The sequence below is a fragment of the Hibiscus syriacus genome, unplaced genomic scaffold, assembly GCF_006381635.1.
Source record: "Hibiscus syriacus cultivar Baekdansim isolate YM2019G1 unplaced genomic scaffold, ASM638163v2 tig00112260_pilon, whole genome shotgun sequence".
Lineage (NCBI taxonomy): Eukaryota > Viridiplantae > Streptophyta > Magnoliopsida > Malvales > Malvaceae > Hibiscus > Hibiscus syriacus.
The window spans coordinates 226,480-244,477 of NW_024063288.1; the positions used below are offsets into that span (position 1 = coordinate 226,480).

Here is a 17,998-nt window from a genome sequence, read left to right on the forward strand (position 1 = left end):
GTCATTTTCTGAACCTGAGTTGCCATATTGTGGTTGAAAATAAAACATCAGACCCACTGAACATGGTTCACCAAAATTTTCATCTAAATGTATTGGTAAACACATCGTCCAGTCACATCCCCATTGCTACAATTGAATGATGCCAAAACTATATGGTATATGTCCGTGGTGGGTCCGTAATATTTTCTCCGACCCATTGAGTTTTAGGTTTCTACTTCAACTACTGAATTTGCCATGAAACTTTGTGAAGATTAAATATCAAGGGTAAAGTTCAAAAATGTCCATAAACGCTCCAGGCTACAGGTTATATTGTTGAGTTTCTCGATTATTAAAAATTATAAAATGATCATTTAACTATTCGTATGTTTCAAACTCTTCGTTTTTCATTTAAAGAATTAAGTGTCGTCTGAGTTGGATGTTAATATGTTGATTGAGATATGATGGTCGTTTAAGATTCTGAGATAAGATTTTAGCACATCTTAATCACTAGGCTAACGTCCAACTCAAACCGTCGTTAATTTTTAACAGAAAAATGATGAGTTTAGAACATATCAATAGTTGAGTGATCATTTTATAACTTTTAAATAATCAGAGAACTTACTAAAGTAATACCCTATAGTGGAGGACTATTTTGTAACTTTTAATAGTCAAGATTCAACAAAAAAAAAGTCCTATAGCCAAGGGATCATTTGTGTATTTACCTAAATATCAATTAGATGAAAATTTGTTGGGTAAACTACACAGGAAGTCACTAATATTTTATAATGTTTTTACTTTTATCATTTATGCTTGAAAAGTTACGTTATAGTCACTAATATTTTCAGTTTAAAAGATTAATATTTACTTTTAACCCCTAAACTATAATTAAAACTTTAGTATGACCCTTTAGGAAAAATTTTGAACTACCATTCAAAAAATTTTCTTTTAAAAGTTAAAAATATAAAAAAGATCTTAAAATTTTATAATTTTCCACAACGGTCGTCTTATCTGGTTTATATTTACACCGACAAAGAGCTTGATTTTCAGCCAAAGAACTCTTTTTTATAATTGTAGTGTAGCAGTCTCTTGTATTTTTATCAAACCTACTTAAACTCACTTGTTTATTTTTTAATTACACAACCAAAGAGTTTTGATTTTCTGAGGGAAAAAAATGGATTTTCTCAGTTTTGGCGAGTTCAAAAACATCAAAATTGATCCTAACTGGGCTAATTTTGATCATTTGCTTGAGGTTGTGAGAATAGGTGAAGAGAAAGTTGAAAAAGAAAAAGAAATGCAAAATCTTTCAAGATCTCTGCTTTTGATCCCAAATAGCTGGAGAAGATGCCGGACGACAATGGTTATGGAGGAAATTAGAAGAAACAAATTAAGATTTTTTTATTTCTTTATTTATTATAGTTAAACAGATCGAAGTGATATTTTCCAATTAGATATTGATCTTTTTTTTGTTAATGTGTAACACGAGAGCAAATGATAGAATCATCATTTCGTGTTACATCGATAATATTGATGATTATAATATAATTTTTCAAATAGAAGTGATATAAATAAAAACATAAAAAATTTGATTACCTCTCACGTATTTTACCAAAATATTATAATTATATATATATATATATATATATATATAAAAGTGGTTAAAAGATAATATATGTTTATGCTCCTTAACTATTAATAATGCGTATATACTCTACAGACACGTCTATTCGAATTTATTTATACAAATTGGGAAGTTGAGTGTTGAGAAAGAAAACCAGACATAGAAACACAAGAAAATCTTATGTCGATGTCGGGGTCTGTCTGTCATTTTATTCTACAAGGGATTTTCCACCCTCCACCCATAGTTTCTTAAACTTACACTGTACCATACACAGTGCCAAATTCACGAAAAAGAAAAATATTTACAGTAGAAAATTTATTCATTTCACAAATAAAACATTCTATTTTTAATTTTTTTGATAATACATAATAGAGTTTTAATTAAACATGCTCTGATATATAATTTTTCATTATTATTAATCAATCTTACTACGTCCAAGCAGTCCGGTTGTAATATCAGTTTCCTGATTCTTGACTTCTGCCATAAGCGACGAACACCTTTCGAGGAACCATAAATTTATTATCCTTGATCATCTATGATCCTTACATTTTTAAACTCTTTTAAATGTTGGATCCTAAACATTATTATAACTCCGCTGTTGTTCTTATATTGTAGCAGAATGTTAATCCCAAAAATGATGAAGTGAGAGAAAGAATTTCACTTGCAAAAAAGCTCTGGAAACTAAAACAACAATAACAACTGGTGTTCGCTAATACAAGCTTGACAAATCCAATCCAAATGAAGAAGAAAGTGAAAATTCAAAGGCAATGCGGGGGGGGGGGGGGGGGAAAGATGGACGACATCCTCTCATGTCGTTTTCATCAGTGCATCCGTGAACCTAGCAGCAACCTGCAACACTCGTACACCATGCACAAACCTAATCAGCAAGAAAGTTCCCATTAATGGAATAAGTGAGTTAGCTCAACAGTTGGACACTTTATTCCTTTTAATTTAAACGAAGAATTGCAGATGAATAATCATTGATCGATAATTTTTTGTGGGATAGATAAAGACATCAGGGAGAGTATACGAGTGAAGGAGGATAAACTCTCCCTGACATCTTCATATATCTCATAAAAAATTATCGGTCAGTGATTATTTCTGTATCGGTTATAGTATTCCGTCTAATTAGAAAGAATAAATCATTAATTACTTATGTAATCCACTTGTTGAGATCAACAAATATAAACGTTAAAGGTAACTCAACTTGGATCTAGAGAGAGCAAGTGTAACCAGGAGGGGGTGTTTTTCCGCAAGTGACGAGAAGCTGAAGAGCAAGCGGGACATAAATGTTGAGGTTGAGAACCTTGAGCTTCAAAGTGGTGCACAAGCAGGCAGCAGCTTCCAGTTCCACAAGTCCCGCAATAACCGGACAGCATGTGTTCACAACCGGGTCACCAAGCCCAATGTGCACCAATCCTCCCAACAGATCCACACATGCACCTAATTTCAACGTGTCAATGGGGCAAGTGGGAGCCGTGCTCGGCGGTGATGGGCACGGTTTCCCACTCGGTGGCACCACCGACACTGGAGGGAGGTCGACGGGTGGTTTCACAATCGGCGGAACGGTCACCGGAGGAACGACGGGCGGCAAGTTGATTGGGGGTCTAACAATGGGAGGGATAGGAATAGGACCTTTAGGGGACTTCCCTTTAGGCTTTCTATGCTTTGGTGGTGGTTTGCCACATGAACCACAACCGAGAATCGGAGTGGCCGAGGAAATGAAAAGCATGCAAATGAGAAAGAGAGCTGAGATTTTGGTGAAGTCCATTGCAAAAACAAAAAATATGTGAAACTTTTGTAGAGAAGTAGGGAATTATATAAGAGAAGTGAAGAGTGGAAGAAAACAAAAATCAATTAGCCCTAGAAGCAGCTTCACGTGAACTTGGGCAGTGCTAGTTGGCAATCTATATCACTATGCCTTTATAATTATACAAATCTATATGAACTCATAAAGTGACATAAAAGATAGCGTTGTTCTTTCTAAAAGATTTAAATTTGAGTAATTACGTCTATAAAATATGTGTATTGTCATTGATTAATAAATAGAACGATGTAATATTCATTTAGTGTTGTCTTCTTCGCTGAATGAATTCCTATGGCAGTGCTATCGTTGGCATTTGTTGTAGTGAAGCATGAGTTGTTGGTTTGTAGTACAGTGCGTTCTGAATTGGTTTTTAATAGGAAGGGATTGTCGATGTGGGAGGTACATTTGTTTGATTTCATGTTTGTAAAGCAATTATGTATCATATATATAATCATCGGTATTCGATTTATTAATTGGTTAATTCGGATCGGATACTGCAGAGGTAAGAGTAACTCCCACAACCCAATTTATTTCATTAACAAATATCATGATTCAAACTTCTAACCTTATTTAAAAGATCTAGTGCCTCATTTTACTAGACCAACTAGTTGTTGATGGCAACTATACCTTTTTCATTCAATAAAATTATGACTGCCTAACTAAAAAATAAATTATTCTTTTATTTTAAATAAATATAAGAGAAAATAACCTCAGTGACCGAAAATGCCTTATAATATACGATTTTAACTAATTTTTTTGGATTTGTCAAAATGACATTTAAAATCGCAACGCGAACTCTAATTTTTCAAATAGTTTCCAAATTCGCAACGTGATTTTCTAAATTTACGTTAGTCCAAATTCGTTGCGATAGTCGAAGTTCGCGTTGCGATTTTCCAAATTCGTTGCGATAGTCCAAGTTCACGTTGCGTTTTTCCAAATTCGTTGCGATAGTCCAAGTTCACGTTGCGTTTTTCCAAATTCGTTGCGATAGTCGAAGACACGTATTACCACGACCACGACCCGACCCGAGACGGGACGGCGGCGGCGGCGGTGCGCGAGAGTCCCCTTTGTTCTCTTCCACTCAATAAGGAAGTGAGAAATCCAAGCCTTAAATACCCATTCCCAATAGTATTTTCAATACTATGTGGATTGAGCATTGTCAACACTTGGGAATCTTTTACACTATCGCAACACATTCTTTATTGTTTCAAACTAAGATCTTACAAATGGCTTGAGAATCTTATACACTATCGCAACACATTCTTTATTGTTTCAAACTCCACGTGAATTTGGAATAGTTAAAATGTAAACGTATTTTGGATTTTTCACTATTACTATCGCAACAACACATTTTTCAAACTCTCGCAACACATTTTAACTATCGCAACACATTTTTCAAAATCGCGTTGCGAATCTTATAATTGCGTTGCGAATCTGGATATTCGCGTTGCGAATTTGAAAACTGAGTTGAAAAATTAGAGTTCGCGTTGCGATTTTGTTGATCATTTTGGCAAATCCAAAAAAAATGGTTAAAATTGTAATTATAAGGTATTTTCGGTCTCTAAAGTTATTTTCTCTAAATATAAATGTTTGCGTACATCAATAATAATTTTAATATCTTGTCAAAATTTAATCAAATCAAAATTTGATGTACATAATTATGTTAGCTCGATAATCATCAAGAAGTATTAAATGGTGTTTTAAAATTTTCCACTAAATCATTTATAATGATAGAAAAAATCAAAAATTTTAATATATTCTATATTTACTACTTAACTTTTCACCGTTAATTTTTTTTTTCCAATTTATTAAATTTGAATTGAACATTTCAAGGAAAAAATTGTAAATCTTTATGTCAAGACTCGTATAAAAATCTATGTTATATCTTTTACAGTGACTAATATAGAACCACTTTAATTTTTTGAGGTTAAACTAGAACGTCTCTCTTTTATAATATCAAACTTGTGTAAATAAAAATTAAAAAATACCTCTCAAAGTAGATGTTTACAAATTTGAAGCTCAAGAAGAATGAAGACAAAAATATACAATAAATTTTACACGCTACGTACAGGAGAAAAATAAAATAATGAACAATTAAACTATTTTTTCTTGATCTTTAAGGTTAAATATTCATCTCATGCTTCTTAAAGTGTCCTTAAAGTATATTTATTGTGTGGAATGAGATATTAGTTATTTATAGTCGTTAGATGTTTATAACAGTTTGAAGGTAAAAGTTATATTTTCTAGGATTTTGGGAATTAAGAGATCGATCTTTTTAAAATGTTTTTTTATATTCGCAACATTTTAAAAATATTTTAAATATATGATTAACAAAATGATTTAGAATTAAAATTTTATTTTTAAAACACTTTGAAAATAAATTTAATCAACTTAAAAATATTAGATATAAATATATCTTTTTACGAACATGGTACTCTAAGTTCATGAATGCTTTGGTCGTTGTACTCTGTTCTTGCTGCCCCGATTTTTACACGACTTTCACATCCGGTCATCAAATCGAATTGAAAACTTATTGTAACTTACTCATATCCTTAAACATCATTTCATCATTTAGATTTATTAAAAAAAATAGTACGAATTAAGCGATTTCGATGATAAATGAATTGTTGTTATTTTTTTAGGTTCTAAGTTCAAATACTATGAATGTCAGATGTATAAGCGTTTAAAGTTAAATAGTTAATAATTGTTTTTAAACAAATATTATCTTATATTTACATAAATTCAATAAAAAAAAGATTTATCAGAAAAATATCTTGATGTTCTTCAATAGTTTGTAATATATAGAAGATGGTGAGGACAGAAAGAAAATAACGAATAAAAAACAGAGAAATGAAGTAAATATTTTTTAAGTTTTATTTCAATTTAAATATTGACCTAAGTGGTTAAAGAAATGTATTGTTCTTTTTAGAAGTTTTAGATCCAAACAGTTGTATCTGCATGGTATTGGTGTATATGTATTGTCGATTATTAAAAAAAATTATAAACAATTATTAACTTCTAATCATCTCAGACTATTCAAAATAAAATAATAATGAAAACGATAAAAAACATAAATAAAACCCATTATGTGTTTTATTTCAAAATCTAATATCAACCGTTAATAAGCAAACCATAAGGAAGTAAAATAAATTCAAGTGGCGAAACAAGATGGTTGTACAAAATTGAGATGGAGACTTCACAACCGATGGCAGATTTGGTTGGCCAACTTGTGGTCAGATCTAAATGAGAGAAATGCATATGAAAATGAAATAATGGAAGAGAAAAACAGAGATACGCATAAGCAGTACAGCAAGGCAAACATGTGAAACGGTGGTTGCACTGAGTAGCCGTGGGGGCGGGGTGGCAGCCCATGGTTTTCAATTTTATATAATTCAAAACTCGTCCAGCATCCACATATGTATGCATTATTAATAGAGAAATTAAATTAACCAAATTTATTAAAAATATTAAATATTAAATATTATATATTAAGTTAAAATTCATTAAGAATCAAAGTCTTATTTTTAACCATATTAGACATATTTAAGCAATCATATACATGAATTTCTTAACCAATCAAATTTCAACCCAAATGAAAAAAAAAACACCTCTATTACAGCACGGACCAAATTAAATTGTGGTATAAGAATTATCGTTATCCCCTAAGATCTCAAATTTAAATACCATGAATGTCAAAAGTACGAGTGTTTGATATCAAATAATTGAGTGTTTTTTTTGGACTTTAGGGTTTCAAATGCATGGATTTTGGCAGATTAGAATAACTCTAGGACTTCAAGGTTTTCTGTAAAACCAGATAGTGTTTTTTGTCATTAACAAAATGAATTAAGTATTTTTTTTAATACAACAACCAACATAAAAACAATGTGTTTATTTTTTTGGCTTTAAATTTCCAATTAAATTATTCATATAATAAAAAAAAAGCATCGATTCAAAGCATACTAATATTACAATTGCTACACACAGGGGACTCAAACGCCTATGTATAAAGTATTTCAAAATTGGCAGAGATCACCAAGCCTTCAAGATCTCTTGACAACAACAGTTGCAAAGAATGGATGATGGCTCAACTCAAAAGTCACCTTCAGTGATGGGTCAAGTGCTCCTAACCGGCATATCAGATTTTGAGCAACACTGTTGTGTTCTGCTACCTGCTCTAGTTTTCGGAGTTCCATTAATCTCTCTGGATCATTCGAGAAACTACTCTTCACCTCCTTCGCAATCCTCTGAGCATCCTTGAAGTAATTATACATTGCTAGTGTCTGCATTCAAAGGTAATGTGAAATTCAATGCATGAGAAAGAAAGAAAAAGAAGAGTGTCCCGGAGTGGGATTTGATTACGGAGAGATCTTATCCGATACTCACAGAAAAACGAGCATGAGTTGTTGATTCCTTGTATGACAGATACGAAACATTATCAGGAATGCAGGCTCTTTGAAAAAGCTCAAAATGCTGAGCAAATTTCTGGATAGAAGTTAAACAAGGTTGAGAACTTAATAAAATGCAGTAAATGAAAATAGCTACAACACAAGTGAACTTCTAATTCAAATAAATGGCTTACAATTTTCATTCATGAACAAAATATGAAAATAGGAAACAAAAAGAAGAGAGATTAGGAAATAACACCGTAGCTATGACTTATTATGCGTGACTGTTTGTGTGCGCAAATATCAAGTGTAATACTTCACCTCCTGCTCGGTATTAAAAGGTCCTGGACTCTGGAAGAGGGAGATTTCATTCCTCAAAGCAGCAAGCATCTGGAAAGAAACTGAACAGATTAATTGAGAACATAAGTTGACAATATTGAAGCAAAATATTGATACGAGAGATGAGCATCATCTGCTGTTTATATATACATGTTCGGGGCAATTGTAAACCAACTTCTTCTACAGAAATCTACAGTTTAAACCAAAAATGACAATGGCTTCGCTTGGACTGGAAGACTATTTCCTCACAAAAATGAGAATATACAACACAGGGTGGCTCAGAGCCCTCTCACTATCAATAAAATATCACAATTTCCAGATAAAACAAGTAATGTTACCATTGTAAGTCCTTCAGCAAGACATATATAGCATTGAAGGAACATGACTGCCGACGGGATCCGTGATTCCCTAGCCAAATCTTTAGGAGAATCTTTTTTCTTCTTCCCCTTCCGTTTAGCTGATCATAACACCATTCGTAAATTTGGTTGTTTAGAACGGCATGCAGGTCATAGAAAGGAAAAACAAAATATTTAGATTTACAAGTTGTTCAATTGATGATACTTTATTTAATATTTTGGATGTGAAAATTTAACAAAAATGCTTGTGCCTCATAAACTATCATAGCAGAGAGAGAGAGAGAGAGAGTACCTGTGTCATAGCTGCCAGCCATCTTAAGATGAGTTTTCTCTGCAAGTTTTATTAAGACAGCATACAAGTACCAATATACCATGCAGTATTCACTCGTAGAATAAAGGTCCAATTCAAAACCCAATATGAGAAATCGAAAAGTTATCCAATACGTTTGCTCTTCCACCCAAAGAAGGATATGTTGGAATATTTTCATGCATATATTGCAAACCACAAGGAAATGCAAACCACAAAGAATAATTTTTGTCAAAGAATTGACAAAAACAAAATTGGGTGTCCCACTGAACATCCAAAGGCACATTGAACACTGTTATGATAACAGTGGAACTTAAAGTTTTCATGTTCTTTTATCTATACATAGGAAAAGCTGTTGGCTGTTGCTGCCTTGTTACATAAGCACAATGTTGCTTGCAAAGATTATTACTAAATCATAGGACTGGTACATAGCCCATTCTGCTCAAACTGAAACATTAAGGCATATTAATTTATCTTGATTTTAATAATGAAATTTAAAAGAGTCGTTCTTGTGCAATACTAAAAAAATATTTATTTAATAAACACCCTCTCTAAGTATTATTTGTTATTGTTATTGTAGAGTACTGCATCAATCTTGCCTAATAAATTAAAGCAAGAAAAAATATATTGATGAAGACCCTACAAATTTAGTTCATTGTAAAGTTCTGAACCACAAATTTATTTAATGTTACCCGTTAACAAGATCAACCTCTTAAGATAACTATTTTCTCTGTTCAAGACAAAGACACTGATTAACCATGCTTAAGCCATTTTTAAATTTCGTAGTTTCATGAATGTTAAGCTTTTCCCAGATATATAGAAAATCTGTTGCTATAGGGTGCATTTTTCCTATAAAATATCTCAAGAATAAACTTGCAGTAAGTGCCCTGCAGGTCCTAACTTTTTTAAATCAAGTACAACATTCATATATGAATCAATCATAAGTCCTTCAATTTAGGAATCTGTTAGAAAGAAAAAAAAAAAAAAGAGGCAATTCCAACCCATTAGAAATTATAATTTAGAATATATAAATTTCGGTATCTATTTAGGAAGTTAGTAGTTTTGTTTATTGTATACGGTCAAATTCTTCAATCGGTCCTTGTACTATGAGAAAGTTGTTGATTTTATCCCTATACTCTAATTTGATCACTTTTAGTCCCTAAACTTTTCAAAATTTGAATTTCAGTCTTGACTTAAACAGTAGCTATTAAATTTGTTAAATCATATTCTGCTATCACTCCCTGTATTATTGGAAAGTTGTATATTAAGTTCCTATTGTCTAATTTGACCATATTTTAAGTCAATATGATTTAATCATATTGTCCCTGTATTGTTTGGGACTGGACTGAAAGTTCAAAATTCGAGAAGTACAAGGACGAAAATTGTTCAAATTAGAATATAAGAACTTAATCCACAACATAGACATAGTATAAGGACTAATGAATCAATTTGACCATTGTAAACCACAGGAAAACAAAAAGAAGAGAAGAAAGAGCAACACACCTCATCATTTGAACTGCTGCTTGAGACTTCTCCAAACTTGTTTCTGAAAGCAAGCTCAAGCTGATAAATAAAAGACACGGGAAAAAAAAAGTTCGATTATTGAGCCAAATGGTGCATGAAGTAAAAAAGAAGCAGAAGCTAGATTTACTCAATAGCTGTTGATATTTTACAAAGTTGACATGTACAATAATAGGGCAAGTTATTATAACACACAAGAGAAAGAATTCATGTTTTCTTATTTCCTGATTGATATAGGAGGTAAGAGTGCTTATATTTTTTGGTGTCGAGGAAGGGAAAGCCCTACAATCAAAGGACACTAGCTAAAAATAATCCTCAGCAAAACAATCCCATCACATCAGCCATTAACAGGTTAATGGCTCCTTGCAGTAGTTCATCAATAGTACTCAACCCCCCGTGTTGCCTTAAGCTCCATTTAACCAACCAATCAGCTACAAGTTCTTCTGAATTGGAATGTTATGCAACTTCCAAACCCAATTCTTTTTGTCATTTGTTTGATCTCATGAATCAGACAAAGGTCGGGGAGGTGTTTCATTGACTTCATAAGTGAGTGCTTTAAAGATGCAGACACTAATAATAAAAAGAACAAAAAAAAATTAAGAAAATTATCATGCAAATAATACAACATTCGGGAAGACTTAGCCCTTAGTTATGTCACTAATAAAGGTAGGAGGCATCCCATGATAAAGTCACAAGAAAAACAGCACAGCAAAGGAAATTAGATTTGATAAATCTAAAAGAACTTTCACCTTGTTGATTTGATTACAGAAATTCAGAAGACAGTTGTGCATTCTAATGTTATTATTAGCATATCAGCAGATGTATTAATGAGGAAACTGATTTTCTAGCTAAGTCAGGAATTGGTTAGTGAGTGAGGAGGTTGTTGTTATGAGTTGAGGTTCTGGTGTATTATTTTGGTTATGTTTCTATGTTAGGTAATCTTATGTAATTATGGGTTATTAATATATTAAGGCACTCTTTTCCTCCTTCCGCTATTTGTCTCCACACAAGAGGCAACTATGAGGGAGGTTTTTAATGAGGCCTTCTATTCCTATAAAAAAAATAAATCTAAAAGAACAAACAGATGTGTGAAACATGCACAAGGGAAGGTTGGATGTGTTAGAAAAGATATCAACCATGCAATGAGATGTATTTGGAAATTTGACACAATACAAACCTGTACATAGATAACACGCCAATCTTGCAAAAATTTCCCAAGCTTACGCCTCTGCCAGGCAGCATTTGTACAAAGTATTTTGAGCAAATTCATTACCAACTGCAATAAATAATAGCATTCCACATACATTAGAAGAAAGCACTACAATTTTTAAGCTTGGTGCATTAACATAAAAGCTTAGCATTGTGATCAAGACGGTAGCCTTATGTTTCTAACTCCCAAGAGGAGAGATAAATAAATGTATATACCATCTGAAAAGGGTTTTGATAATGAGCAACCTAAGGGCACTTTACAGATTACCATATTAGGTCAGCTACTATTGCCAGCACCATCAGAATTCATGAAATTAGCTATTAACTAAGGCAATTAATATATAATATTACTAGTAACTCGACCAACCTTAACAAGTGCCCTAAGTTTGGGCAGTTGTAAGCAACATCCATAATAAAATGTACTAGAAAACAACAATGAAACATATAGCATAATGATAATTGTCATAACCATTCCTAGTTGCAGAATAGATTCATTCTTCTGAATATCATGGTTTTTAGTGGCTTCAGGCAATGCTGCAACTTTAGTTATCACTGCAAAGAAAGGATCGCGTCCATAGAGTTTCCCATCTTGAACCAACAGAAGCTGTTCAACAATATTCACAAGATTAAGAATCTGAAAATTTGATGCTTAAAAACAAGTAATATGTTTTTTGATTATCCTAGGCAGAATAACTTAAAAACAAGTAATTTGAATAGAACAAGAAAAAAATCTGGCTAAAAACATTGAATTCCAAACTGTTTAATCTCACTCAATCTTTGATCATTAACCAGTAATATAGTCAATATCATTTTGTAATGTGTAGTAACAACAAGACCACTGTGTTCTTCAAGAACTGGAAATACTGGGTGTGGTAGTCAGTTAAACTTATGTCTTGGTCTTTGTTCAGCTATATATGTCCTCATGAGTGTAGAAACAATGCCTAATGGGAGAATCTTCCCATGTTTGGATAAGTGAGGCATTGCGTTAAAACATTTAAGGAGAAATCCTGATTAAATGAAGGAATTGGGGAAATAATGAAGCACCAATTATTATTATTTTTTTTATAGAAGTTGGAGGTCTCATTAAAAACTCCCTTCGTATTCGTCCACACACTAAGAAGTATGTTAACGAACATTGGAAGGAAGAAAAGAGTACCTCATAGTTTATTAATAATAATACCCAATACATAAGAAAACACGGAATATCCTCCTATGGTGATATACACCATTACAACAAACACCTTAAACTCTCACAACCTCAACCAAAAACCACAATCGACAAATACCCTATTTCTAAATTACAACTCCAGCATTTGGATAAAAAACAACTCAAAATAACATAACACAAAAAAAGCAACACCTGCAACCATTTAAATTAAATCAAAGCCACAATTGAGGAGACGAGATCAAATGAGAATCGACTTCGTCAGGGACCCAAGAGTTTGGTTTGAATGAAGCACCAATTATGGAACTAACTCCACAAACAAGAAGCATCATATATGTATATTTGACCAAGGGAGCTCAAGGGATAAGTACTGCAACATGTTCTGAAGAGCATATCTTTCTTTTTAGTCTATTTCATGATTACTAAGTTCATTAAGACAGCCATAGAAAAAGTAGCATGAAAATTTTCCCAATAAAACAATATAAGTCTAAGTGTCCAAACAAAGGGTTAAATAATGAATCAGATTAAAAGATAAGGGCAGTTGTCCAATAAAAAAAATTGAAGTCAAGAAAGTTTGACCTGCAGATGAGATCGTGCCACCAAATCAGGTTGAGATTTCTGGAACTGAACCACAAAGTGCAGAAGACTTTCTAAATGAGGATCCAATGAGTAAGAGCAAATAACATCGAGATCATGTAGAAGTTTTACAAAATACTCAACCGCCTGCCAAAGCAACAAAAGAGCAATTATTGTAATGATGAAAGTAGATTCAAAGAAATCAAATTCAAACTACAAAAATTTTGAACCTTTTTCCAACTAAGAATTCTAATTGCACGTGGTGGCGTGGGGGCAGATAATCTACTGTTTAGCATAGCATCAAATCCAATTGGTTCACGACCTGAAGCAGTAGTTTTGTCATCTATATCACCTTCACAAAATTCGCCAAAACAAGACCTTATAAAGTCTGCTGATTTTAGAATGGACTCCAGCTCTGTCATGCAGGAAGCTATATGTTTTCTAGCTGACTCCAGACCTCTCCCCTGAGGTCGTTTCATGCAGGCAAGGATGTGGAAAAAATGCTGAAAGCAAAGGAAAGGCCGGTTAATGTTATAGACTACCAGTGCAGCCATGTATGTGTTTGTCAGAAACAATAAGACAGATAAGAATGTCACCAGAGTAAATAACATTTGCTAGAAGAAAAAACCAACTAGAATTTTGGCAATATAAGTTTGGAAAACAACATTCATAACATATTCAACGTGTAACGATACACCCTCCTTAATGTACTGTCCCATATAAATAACAGTTATCTCAAAATTTCATATTAGGAAAAGATACATAATTTAATGGAGTTTGCAGATTTTATGCAATCAACAATCAAAGTTTTGACTGTTCAGGAAATAAAAGATTACATGAAAGGAAACCCACTAAAGAAATTCTGAAGGCCTGCAAATCTTCTATACAAAAGCACAACCACAGACAGATAAACATGTTCAGGGAAGTAATAAAAGAGTAACACAGCATAAGACCTTACGAAAGCGTAAACGGCACAACAAAGCTTTGCAGAATCCTTCTTCCAGATTGGGATTGGACTGTAATGGCTCCAAATCTGCATCAATATAGCTACTTAATTAATTTAAAATTTGCATTTTAATGATCCTTAAGAAATAATCTATGACAGAAGTTGACAACGAAAAAAGATAAGATACAAGAATTTAGACAGAAGGCAATTCTTCTCAACAGTAGCCCATTGATGCTGGAATGACGAGGTAACGCAAAACTTCTTATTTTGTATCCAAAGGAAGAATGAAGTACAATCCAATGCTTGGATAACATGCCCTACTTAAAAATGAAATCTTAACCTGGGCAGCACATTTTACCACTTTTCCAGGCAATCTTTTCGTCATTTATCATTTCCCTCATTATGCTATGAGAAATTCCACAAAAGAAAAATTATAGAATAAAGGATCCATATTAATGAACAGTTAAATCAGAACCAGATTTATCTTACTAAAGACCAAAAACAAATATAAGCTTTAGATTATCAATTTGTGTCACCAATTAAAAAACTAATGCAATAATACAGAAATAACTGACTTCTCCATATTTAATCATAGTGCCTCTAAGAACAAACATATCAATTGCAAGAAAGTTTAAAGAGAACAAGAGAGCATAATGACCAATGCAAATTATGAACAATGTGCATGTTATTTATAATGTGATTTTTCAGATATGAAGATTCCCTCAGTAAGAAACAAATAAAAGCTAAGCGTAACTACCTTCTGGTAATCTTCTTTTTGATGATGCAGCTTTACATGCACGTAACTGGCGAGATATTGTCTCTTCAACAGCATTTAATATTGACAAGCACTTATCATCTCCATCCCCATTTAAAGGAAGACCATATGTCATTGTAAAAAGATCCTCCTCCTGTCAAATGAATGTGTTCACAACTAAACATGTAGTCTTAATCACAATTTCGAGAAACAGAACCAATGAATAATGATCATGAATGCAACACATACTCTTCTTCCATCAGAGAATGAGATTATATTTTTAAATGGAGAACAATTTTACAATAAGTACCCTTATCTAGTTATCATCTACTTAGCCTAATCCTTTTTCTTTATACCCGCTAGGTCTTTTGGAGTATTGGGAGGGAAGGGATACAAGGACCAATTATTTCAAATTCGATAAATAAAATCTGTTCAGATATGACACCTTCAATATCAGAGCTAGAAGCAAAATTCAACACACTTTTTAATCTTAATCTTAAAATAGTTTACAGATTTGTCATCCACAATGATTTAGCTTATAAATAATTCGAAAAGACTGAGACCATTTTTTCTTTTCAATGAAAAGAAGCAGAAAGAGTTGTTGGAATACTTTACTTCATGTGTACGGGCAACTGAAACCACTGACACTACTGCCTTGCAGGTTGCGCGTATAAGTCTGCAATAAGAATGAAGTAAGGCATGTGGAGCAGTCCTATCAAGCCTCAGAAGATAGACGCAAGAAAGACAGTTTGTGCCAAGGAATGACCCTTATGCCATGCTGCCTGCATGAAAAACAACAATTTAGAAGAAGAAAAAAAGAAGACAAAGGAAACAAATAGGGGCTGCGGCATAAACACCAACAGAACCAGTATAAATACAAAATCATTAAACACGTGAGAAAAAATATCATTTTATTATGTGGAAGCATTTGGGACAGTTCGGAATAGGTAAGACAATTTCATGACTAACCAAACCAGCCATATATGTGCAATACAGCAACCCCACCCCACCCCCCACAAAAAAAAAAGGAACTGACAGAGCAAAATAATACCTCACAAGCTAGAAGATGGTCCATGATATCAATAGTGCATTGGACATCAATAGTGCTGTCAAGGCTAATAGGAATAGGAGCAGCACCATGTTCAATGGCCTCATCAATAGAATAGTATGTACGGACAATACCTGAATCCATCTTTGGATCCATTATCTAATAAAAGTAAAAAAAATGTCAATGAAAACAATATAATTTGAACATAAAATATAGGGAAATAGAAATACTTAAAAGTAAACAAGAAAAGGCGGACCAATTAAAATATAATAAATGGGAGCATTTCTTTTTATGTAGGATTATGGAAGTAACGACATCACTTGCCATACGAGGGTAGGATCATGCATTCAAATGTCTAGGTGACCATTGCAACACACCCTCATTTGGTAAATATATTAATAGCTCAAACACTGATGGTGAACAAATCAAGTTATGAAAAAAGACATGGCAAAATGTAAAATATAGCAAGTATCATCTTAAGTAAGATAATTATAACTTCGAACACTCTTTAACAATGAGAAAGAATCACACGACATTGACAATAATCAAGAAAGCGTCAACACCTCTAAAGCAGACATGGCAGCAAAAAGATTGAAATTGTCCCCACGAATGAGCTCTCCATCTCTAAGACCTGTGATCACCAAACATTGCAGAATAACTAAGTGGTAAAGCGAAACCCAGAAAACAAGGTCTTAATTATCACTCAAAAACACCCACATTTTAACTTTATATTTTGCAAAACTCGACAACAGCAATGATAAGTTTGGGAGTCACTAAATACAATAATAGTTTTCTTGCTTTGGGTGATCATACATAAAAGGGAGAAAGCCTTAACACTCATAAAGCTAAAACCTTCTATTTTCCATATCTAGCCTCTATACTACATAAACAATAGCTTTCCACCCTTTAGTTACCGCAGAAACTATAAAAAAAATTACTTGATAAGCAAAGGGTTGAGGTATTAGCTGTTAGATCTCTCAATCAATTTTTTTTTAAAGGCTTTCCTTTCTCTCCTTTCATTTTGACTTTGGGATTTAGAGGAGAGAGATTGGACCTGCACAGGCGGCTTGAAGGAGAGGCGAAGCATCGGCCCAGACAGTGGAGTCGGTGGCGGGAATGGAGGCAAGCTTGAGTCGGTGGCCATCCATGGAGGCTTCTTCTGAAACTGCGTTATCAGCCATTGGGTTTACTTTGGGGAATAATTTGAACAGCTGAAACAGTGAGGCTTTGGGGTTTGTGTTGAGTGGGGAGGTTGGAGATGATGTTTTGTTTTCGGTCTTCGCTTTGGTCTGCAAAGTTCGCCAAAAGAATCCTCGTAAAACCAACTCAAACTGTGACTGTGAGGGTTTAGGGCATCTTTTGGGTCGAGCCGGGTCCCCCATCTACACTCACCTTGGGTCCATTCCATTTTTCTTTTCTTTTCTTTAAAAAAAAAGGTTTCTTGCATTTTTCTTTTAAAATGTATTTCTCTTTGAAATTTTAACCTTTTCCAGTGTCATATTCAATCATTTTTCACGTATAAAATTGGATGAAAGAAGAAAATATATTTTAAAAATAAATTATAATTATTTTATTAAAAAATAATATTAGAGTGATCTTATTCAAGCAATATAGTCCTTTTTCAATAAAAAATGATAATTAGAAAAGGGTAAATTATATTAATTTCATTGAAGTTTGGGTAAAATTTTCTTTTCCCCATTGAAGTTCTAAAAGTTAGAAAACAGTAACTAATATTTTTTATTTGTAACAATATTATTACTGAATTGTTAAACGTCGTTACACTTTTTACGTAAAACTGATGTGATACGCTTAAGGTGTTTAAAGTGTCATTGCAAGCCTCGTTGGCACCTATCTTAACTGGTCATTTGACTCCTACTAAAAAGACACAACGTTTACTTATTAATTTTAGATCCCACATTTCTTAAACCCTAACTTCAAAGGGGGAAAACAAAAAGAATATAGAAGATGAGCAAGAAAGATTCGGAAGT

At 33.1% G+C, this 17,998-nt stretch overlaps 2 protein-coding genes across 2 annotated transcripts; both read right to left on the reverse strand.

Moving 5' to 3' along the window:
* Nucleotides 1–2,387: 2,387 nt before the first annotated feature.
* On the reverse strand, nucleotides 2,388–3,397 carry LOC120176921 (36.4 kDa proline-rich protein-like). The gene is made up of 2 exons (XM_039183208.1): nucleotides 2,804–3,397; nucleotides 2,388–2,446 (listed from the first exon to the last, which is right to left on the reverse strand). The coding sequence occupies exon 1, from the start codon at nucleotides 3,366–3,368 to the stop codon at nucleotides 2,811–2,813; it is 558 nt and encodes a 185-aa protein (XP_039039139.1). The 5' UTR covers nucleotides 3,369–3,397; the 3' UTR covers nucleotides 2,388–2,446; nucleotides 2,804–2,810.
* Nucleotides 3,398–7,278: 3,881 nt separating this feature from the next.
* On the reverse strand, nucleotides 7,279–17,425 carry LOC120176919 (N-alpha-acetyltransferase 35, NatC auxiliary subunit-like). The gene is given in 17 exon segments (XM_039183206.1): nucleotides 7,279–7,684; nucleotides 7,788–7,886; nucleotides 8,111–8,179; nucleotides 8,467–8,585; nucleotides 8,777–8,981; nucleotides 10,295–10,354; nucleotides 11,490–11,588; nucleotides 11,991–12,125; nucleotides 13,266–13,409; nucleotides 13,493–13,765; nucleotides 14,216–14,295; nucleotides 14,966–15,116; nucleotides 15,578–15,702; nucleotides 15,705–15,744; nucleotides 16,014–16,169; nucleotides 16,574–16,641; nucleotides 17,065–17,425. Coding segments are annotated over 17 exon segments (2,391 nt in total). The 5' UTR covers nucleotides 17,393–17,425; the 3' UTR covers nucleotides 7,279–7,444.
* Between the last annotated feature and the right edge of the window lie 573 nt (nucleotides 17,426–17,998).

Bases quoted from the DNA above. Each gene is read 5' to 3' on its own strand.
- LOC120176921 (XM_039183208.1), bottom strand. From the start codon at position 3,368: ATGGACTTCACCAAAATCTCAGCTCTCTTTCTCATTTGCATGCTTTTC.